We start from the raw sequence: 8,784 nt of genomic DNA, 5'->3' as shown, positions 1-8,784 counted from the left end.
GTGGGGGGGTAATTTCATGTAATTGGTGGCACCGTGGCAATTTTTATAAAATTAGTGACAGGTGCATCAAAAACTATATTATTGAACTTAAACAGCTTCTCTTTAACAAGACGACTAACAAATGCCTTTATGGTCAGATAATCTCATTCCTTTCCATTCAGCGTTCAGCCCTAAACAATAATAACAACAAATTAAAAAACATCATCACCTATAATAAAAATCCCATTTTTAGTTTCTTTGATGTATTGCACAATCGTATCAGCCGACTTATTTAAAACGTTTTTAACTTCAATGTAATTTACTCGCTTCCACCAGTCCAAACCCCACAGTAAGGCGTGTCTTCTAGTGCTTGCTGAGCAATTCCCACAGAATGCAGAGGCCTTCTGCGTTAGTATGCGCACTTGAAATTGTTTGTGCTGTTTTAGAATCAGGGAAAGACTATTTTAACAAAGCAGCAGAGGTGGCAGAAGTACACACGTTCCTTACTTAAGTAAAAGTACTAGTAATCTGGTAGAATAATTACTCAAGTAAAAGGTGAAGTATGCATACATTTTTTTACTCAAGTAGAAGTATAAAAGTGCATCACTGTAAATGTACTTCAAGTAAAAAAGTAAAAAACATTTTAAATTCAGTTTTGTGAACAGGATATCTTTATTTTAAGTTGGAGGTACACAAGCACCGTCACACAAAATCAGCTCAGGTTTTACACTTTAAGTTTTACACTTTTTACACTTAAATCCACTCGGTCGAACAACATCTACGAAGAGACCCAGAATGTCTCGTAACTGCTTCTCAAAGTTCTGTCAATCCAAGCGAGCTCTTAAAATAAATTAATTAATTAAATTAAAAAAAAATTTATGGTTCACTTTAGTAATTCCACTTTCGGTTCTTGCTTTTGATGAAGATAAGAGCAGAAAACGTTACAGAGCCAAGCAGAGGCAAAAGTTCATCAGTTACTAAGTTGTTTAGTTCAGGATCATCTGCTCTGACTGACAGAAAACTTTTAGCCCCACAGGCAGAACGAGTCTGACCCGGTTACCGCTCTGTGGTAATAACCAGTGTAATTAAGCCTGAGCTTTTTAAGGTAAACGAGTGACACAGAATGTTCCAGTAGCTGGTGTTTATTTAAAACCGCAGCATTCATTAATAACAGTAAACACGATGAAATGTCTGAGAAAAGAAACTTACGCTTTGCTTCATATGAATCGACTCCTGACTCACTTATATCAATACTGTGAACAGAGCATCTCCCACTATACACCTCTCTTAAAGACACACACACACACGTCCTATAACAACAGTCTTACCTTTATCTTCACTGTTAGCCCTATTTTTAAGGTTTTTATTCAGACTGAACTGGATAACATTAAACGTGTGTGTGGGCGTGGTCCGCAAGACTAATCCAATATGTCTCCTGTGGGTGAAAAATAAATTGCTATAGTTTTAGAAGTAAAAAAATAAAAGTATTAAGTGACAGAAATACTCAAGTAAAGTACAGATACCTAAAAAAAAAACACAGTAACGAAGTACTGTGCTGCAGACGTGCTGCAGTCCACTGATCTGCAGCTGTTGTGATGCTTTGTGGTGTAAGAAGACCTAAAAATAAGCGTGAAATGAATGCAAACACACAGAATAGCGAGTGCAGACCAGTTGCTCCTCTCATCACTGTGGGTTTCCTATGTGGGCACTCTAATCTCCACCAAACTCCAAAAATCATGAAGAAGGTGGATTGGCTGCTTTGTATTGCCCGTACACATATGTAAGTGAGTATTTTGCTCTGTGATGGATTGGCACCCTGTCCAGAAAGCATTTCTACCTTGCGGCCAATGTTTCCAGCCACCATAGACAGCAGAACACAGAGTCCGGGTTCAAGGAGGTCACTTGGATACGTTTATAAGCAAATTCAACAACCATAAGTACAACGTAGATGGAAAAGTTGTATTTTTGTGGAGGCCAGAAGAGGAACCTCAAAGTGTCGTTACTCTTTAAAAGGAAATTGGACAAAGATTTAAGAAACAAAGACAGGAATGCAATGGCAGTGGTAGCTCAGCGGTGCTGAACTGATAATCAGAAGGTCGCTGGTTCAAGTCCCACCACTGCCAAGCTGCCACTGTTGGGCTGTAAGTCACTTCGGATAAAAGTGTCTGATAAATGAATGCTGGAACAAAAAATGCCGGATGCATTTTTTAGATCCCAAAAAAGAGGCCATGTCCAGGGAATAGAGGACGTGTGGTCACCCTAAATAAAAGAGAAAAAGCTCAGACTTTATTGTGCTCACAACCTGAGCATGAATCCGAAAACCAGTGCAGGGTACAGCATCTATTTTATACACTATTAAACAGGGTTGATGGAATCGCTCTGCCTTTTTTATGTGACCATAGTTAATGAAGACACCATTACATTCTAATGATGATTTCCATTCTTTATGGTTTCCGCCCTTTTTAATAAGCAACGAGGACACGATTAGATACCAAATATTGCTTCCTGCACTTTACTGCCCCCTTGATATAAGACTGCTGTTCCCCAGACACTATTATCTCCAACCAGCAGACGTTTAATTAAAAAAAAAGGTTCTATTTCCTCGCCTGGTCATTTAGACCTTGATGCTTCAGTTCTCTCCGTATCATGTTAGGGAGGTTTTAAACCTTTTTTTATCTTACTTTACTGATAGAACATGAAAAGCTGCAGCTGCAAGTTTTATAAAATTTCTCCTCTCTAATCATCACAATCATGCAACTTTATTAAAATCCTTCTCTCTAATTATTCCAGAAGCCTTTTTTCTTACAATTAGCTTCATCAGATGTTTTAGAATCTTAATGATGGCACAAAAGTGACTTACTGAAGTGAGAATGTATCATTAAATATTACATGTGCCGTATTTATATTTATATTTATAACCCAGCAAAAAACCCACAATGACCTGTTTTTGAACAAAGAACGTGGGTTCTAATCAGTCACAGACGTAAGGGGCGGCACTGTGGCTCAGTGGGTAGCAGGGCTGCCGCGATTGGTCGACCTAGTTGATGACGTCGACGCATTTTAAAGTTGCACCGTTTTTAAAACTATGTTTATAAATGATCCTTTTTCATTTCCACACATATAAGCGTTTATATGATTCCCTCAGCACTACTCGCCGTGTGCAGGACCTCAGTCGTATCTGCTCCGGTCACCGGTTGGCGGCATTGAGCGCCGTCTTAAAAAACACCGTCTGCAGCCGTTAGCGGACGATTGTAGAGCTTTCAAATAAAAGATCAAAGTTCTCCACGACCCAAATCATCCAAAGTTTGGTGATACTTAAATCTGGTACAGAACTAAAAGCTGGTTTGGTCACTGTGTAAAGCTTTGATGGAACCACAGCAGCACCAGCACCGTGCTGCACGTCTATATTGTTCCATTACGCTTCTCGTGGAGATCTTGGAATAGCGTATTTCTTAGCGGGTTCAGTTAGACCGCCGCACACTTTGCTGCGTCGGGCTCAAAGCACAAAAAGCTTCTCGTGTGAATGCGCCGGTAACAGCGTAACACTCACCACCGTGTTTACATGGTTTAGAATGTGCAGTAAGCGTTGAGTGAATGTGGAGGTTAGGATCTGGGATCATTCTGTCGTTACTGTACGCTGGACCTAATGAGACGCGGCTACATCTAACTATTTTATCTCTGTTATAAGGTGAAGCACGTTGCTGTGTGTACAGAACAGCATGAACACGAGCTGCACTCGGTTTAATATGGAGCACCTGAGAATGTGATCATATGAACATAAACCCTGTTTACATTTAGTTCTGGGTTAGATTATTATCACCTACAGTTTAGTGTTAGAATAAAAGAAGCTTAATCGTTTAGATTAATCGACTAATCGATAAAATAGTTCGATCCCCAGATAGGGCGGTGTGGGTCCTTTCTGTGTGGAGTTGGCATGTTCTCCCCGTGTCTCCGTGGGTTTCCTCCCACAGTCCAAAGACGTGCAAGTGAGGTGAACTGGAGATACAAAATTGTCCGTGACTGTACTTATGAACTGATGAACCTTGTGTAAGCAGTAACTACGGTTTCTGTCATGAATGGATCCAAAATGTGTAAAACATGACATAAAAACCCTAATAAATAAAATAAATAAATAAATCACAGACGTTAACGAGTTTATGGAAACGTTAAACTTGAGCAGTGTAGATTCTTCACGTGGTACAATCTGGCAACCCGGCGCATGTCACAATGCTGGATCATTTGTTTTTTATTCAGTTTATTTTTATGTTCATATACCTGGCTTTGTTACACCACTAAGTGTTTAATTCGTCATGAAATGAATATTCTTATTAAATAAATAAGGAAATAGAAAGTTCTGAGCTGTAAAAGGAAACGAGAGGCCGAATGATTTAGTTTAGAATGCAAATAAAGGTCTCGTCAGACAGGCTCGATTTGTCGGACTTGAACTGAGTCCATTTTATTTTTAGCTTTATTATCGCTTGAAAATGATGCTATTGTGCTGCTTGTGTTTGTAAAATAGCTGAAATTTTTGAGCTTTTGTTGGTACTGTGCCTCACCCATCAGAAATATTGAATAATGCGCTCGGAACCCGGGTGTTAATCCCTCACCTGAAGTGTGAACCAGGACTGTAATTCACTTCATCCCAGTCATAATGATGCAGATCTGGGTGTGTAAACGTGTTTGTGTGTGGTGTGTGTGTGTGTGTGTGTGTGTGTGTGTGTGTGTGTGTGCTGTGTTGCAGAACTGGAAGAGCAACACCAAACACACACACATACACACACTATATATGGACATAAGTATTAGGACGCCACTTTACATGACTGAATTCATGTGTTTCAGCCCCAACAGCTGCTAACAGGTGTAATAAATCAGGAATCAATCATATAAATAAAATGATGTGTTCCCAACTTTGCAGCAACAGTTTAGGGAAGGTCCTTTCATGTTCCAGCATGAGCAAACTCCAGTGTCCTGCACAGAGCCCTGACCTCAGCCCCACTCAACAGCTCTGGGATGAACCGGAACATCGACTGATCGATCGGCGCCCAGCCGTACACATGCTGTCATCTTTTGACTAAATTGGCACAAATTCCCACACACACACACGTACTTCAAACTCTCATGAGAAGCTTCTCAGTAGAGCGGTGATGTTTTAGCTGAAAAGATCACAAGGGGTAGAGGGTCACTCCAGTTTAATACTGTTTGCAAGCTCGTGGTCAGGCGTCCAGATACTTTTGGCCATATTGTGTACATACACATATTCACACATACATATGCACTCAAACACACAGATTCACATTTTACACAGCCATACACTTGCACACATACACACACACTTATCACCTCAGCACAAGTGTGTGTGTGTGTGTGTGTGTGTGTGTGTGTGTGTGTGTGTGTGTGCTATTGCAGAACTGGAAGAGCAACACACACATTATATGGACAAAAGTATTGGGACGCCTCTTTAAATGATTGAATTCACATGTTTCAGCCACAATAGTTGCTAACAGGTGTAATAAATCATTCATATAAATAAAATGATATGTTCCCAACTTTGCAGCAACAGTTTAGGGAAGGACCTTGCCTGTTCCAGCATGAGCAAACTCCAGTGTCCTGCACAGAGCCCTGACCTCAGCCCCACTCAACAGCTCTGGGATGAACCGGAACATCGACTGATCGATCGGCGCCCAGCCGTACACATGCTGTCATCTTTTGACTAAATTGGCACAAATTCCCACACACACACACGTACATCAAACTCTTATGAGAAGCTTCTCAGTGGAGCGGTGATGTTTTAGCTGAAAAGATCACAAGGGGTAGAGGGTCACTCCAGTTTAATACCGTCAGGCGTCCAGATACTTTTGGCCATATTGTGTACATACACATATTCACACATACATATGCACTCAAACACACAGATTCACATTTTACACAGCCATACACTTGCACACATACGCACACATACACACACATTCACACAAACATACATACATTCACACACACCCACACACACACTTATCACCTCAGCACAAAGGTGTGTGTGTGTGTGTGTGTGTGTGTGTGTGTGTAAATAATGCGGGACATTGTTCTGCTGTATAAGAATGGAATGTACGAACAATGAGAAAAATTCCAGGTGTGTGCGCCAAGGAACAGTGAAAGTGGGTGGAGCTATAAAAGAGGCGGAGCATTCAATGTGGGTGTGGTTCAAAGTGGGAGGAGTTTGAGGTAAAAATAGTGCATTATAAAAACAGTCCAGGTAGAAAATTCACACCGTTTCTGTCATAATGAAAGTGGCGTGAGCGAACATTCCCGTAACACACACACACACACACATACTATTGGGAAAAAGTAATTGCCCCCTTGACTACTTGATTACTGTACACCAGTTCATTAATTCATTTTGATTTTAGCGTTTTAACTCCCAGGATTGATTTCAGCAGCCATGTACAGTCAAAAACATAACTCAGCCTGAACCTGAAAATCAAACCCGAGCAGTTCAAGTCTTTACAGGAACACTACACCATAATAAGTTGTTAAAAGATCATTCTCAAAGCCACCACTATAGCGACTTCTAAGGCTCTAGGACTCAACCGGACCACAGCGAGAGCTGTTATCTTTACATGGAGGAAACTTGGAACAGTGTTAACCACCACTAACTGACATTTTTATATATATACCGTATATAAAGAAAAGCCTGGATGATACACACACCATGTATGGACAGACCAATCAAAATAGTCAACAAAAGTCTCTCTGGACCACAAGAGTCTTAAAGTAGTTCTGATAAGGTGCCCAGGTGGCGCAGCGAGATATTCCGCTAGCACACCATCACCGAGATTCTATACTCCTTGCTTCGAAACTCACCGTTGCCACTGGTCGGCTGGGCGCCATCTAGCGGGCATAATTGGCAGTGCCTGCAGGGAGGGATGACCGGAATATGTGGGAGCATCTTCAAACGCTGTGTAAGGACCCTGATTAGCAGATAGAGGCGCTTGTGCAGTGTGTATGGGTGGAAAAGCGTTCCGTTAAGGGCTGCAGCAATATGCAGCAATATACCCACCTCGATTGCAATCAGGGATCCACCAGCAGCGGAAGACAAACTGACACTAAATTGGGAGAAAATGTGTAAATAAAATAGAAAAAAAAGTAGTTCCAATTTTCTCTTCTCTTAGTTCTTTATTTCTTTTGGTTGCTGCTGTATTTAGGCGTCACCGCAGCAGATCAGGTCCGCATACCTATAGCCTTTCTGACATGACCCTCCTATTTATGTCCGGGTTTGGGACCTGCACTAAAAGCGCACTGACAGGTGGACCTACCTATAGCTAATCACGTCTATGGAGACGTCCCATCGGCCAATAGCCCCACTGATTCCAACCTGGAAACCCAAATCTCAGGAGTAGTTGGGTATTGTACTTTTTATACAATGTTATGACTTTATGCCGTGGGGGGTGTAAACGTGCGCTATATCTTTACATCTCAGCCACCCTTGAGAAACAGCAGCGGCCTGTTAAAAGCGGTGATTGGTGGGAGATAAAAGGCTGTTTGCTGACTGAAATGGTTACCAGTTCAACTATTAAATTATTAAACATTCCAGTGAGGGGGCACAATGGAACACGCACTGCTGGGTGTGTGTTACTGTGTTGGGTGTGTAGCACTCTGCACCCACGTGCTTCAGGACGGGTGCAGAAGATTTTGGAGAAACTGTGTGCACACAAACTGGTATTTTTAATTCTGCTTTTATTTAGCAAGTGTGTGTGATGATTGGTCGTTTGTTTCCAGTGCTCTGTAGTGATTGGTCAGTCTGTCTTGCTCTCGGTCAGTTCCAGGCGGAGGACAGAAGGTCGTAGGAGACCTGAGCGATGTCGAAGGCTTGGTGCTTCTGATTGGCCGACAGCATGGTTTCCACGGAGATCTTGTGGACCGGGCTGTAGATGAAGCGGGCGCGGTGAGCTTCGGCTTCCTCGTCGGCCCAAAGGGGCGGGCGCATCTCCGCCGAAAACAACAGGGGGAACACGGTGCTCACGTACACACTCTCAAACAGCTTCTTCAGTACGGTAACGTCCCTCTGTAACACACACACACACACACACACACACACTGTTTATACACACACACACAGTTTATACACACACACTCTCAAACAGCTTCTTCAGTACGGTAACGTCCCTCTGTAACACACACACACACACACACACAGTTTATACACACACACAGTTTATACACACACACACACACAGTTTATACACACACACACACACACACACACACACTCTCAAACAGCTTCTTCAGTACGGTAACGTCCCTCTGTAACACACACACACACACACACTCTGTTTATACACACACAGTTTATACACACACACTCTCAAACAGCTTCTTCAGTACGGTAACGTCCCTCTGTAACACACACACACACACACACACACACTCTGTTTATACACACACACACAGTTTATACACACACACTCTCAAACAGCTTCTTCAGTACGGTAACGTCCCTCTGTAACACACACACACACACACACACACACTCTGTTTATACACACACACACAGTTTATACACACACACTCTCAAACAGCTTCTTCAGTACGGTAACGTCCCTCTGTAACACACACACACACACACACACACACACTCTGTTTATACACACACACACACACACACACACACACTCAAACAGCTTCTTCAGTACGGTAACGTCCCTCTGTAACACACACACACACACTCTCAAACAGCTTCTTCAGTACGGTAACGTCCCTCTGTAACACACACACACACACACACACTGTTTATACACACACACACACACA

The 8,784-nt window shown here is 42.1% G+C and overlaps 1 protein-coding gene across 1 annotated transcript in view; it reads right to left on the bottom strand.

The window, feature by feature from the left end:
- Positions 1-7,693: 7,693 nt before the first annotated feature.
- nphp1 (nephronophthisis 1) overlaps positions 7,694-8,784 on the bottom strand; it is a 26,080-nt gene continuing 24,989 nt past the window's right edge. Inside the window, exon 20 of the mRNA XM_063007389.1 lies at positions 7,694-8,038. Coding sequence (XP_062863459.1) covers positions 7,790-8,038 — 249 coding nt within the window. The 3' untranslated portion in view covers positions 7,694-7,789. The remainder of the gene's footprint in view (positions 8,039-8,784) is intronic.

Source organism: Trichomycterus rosablanca, chromosome 13 (assembly GCF_030014385.1).
Source record: "Trichomycterus rosablanca isolate fTriRos1 chromosome 13, fTriRos1.hap1, whole genome shotgun sequence".
Taxonomy (NCBI): domain Eukaryota; kingdom Metazoa; phylum Chordata; class Actinopteri; order Siluriformes; family Trichomycteridae; genus Trichomycterus; species Trichomycterus rosablanca.
This window is presented reverse-complemented; position numbering and strand designations above follow the sequence as displayed.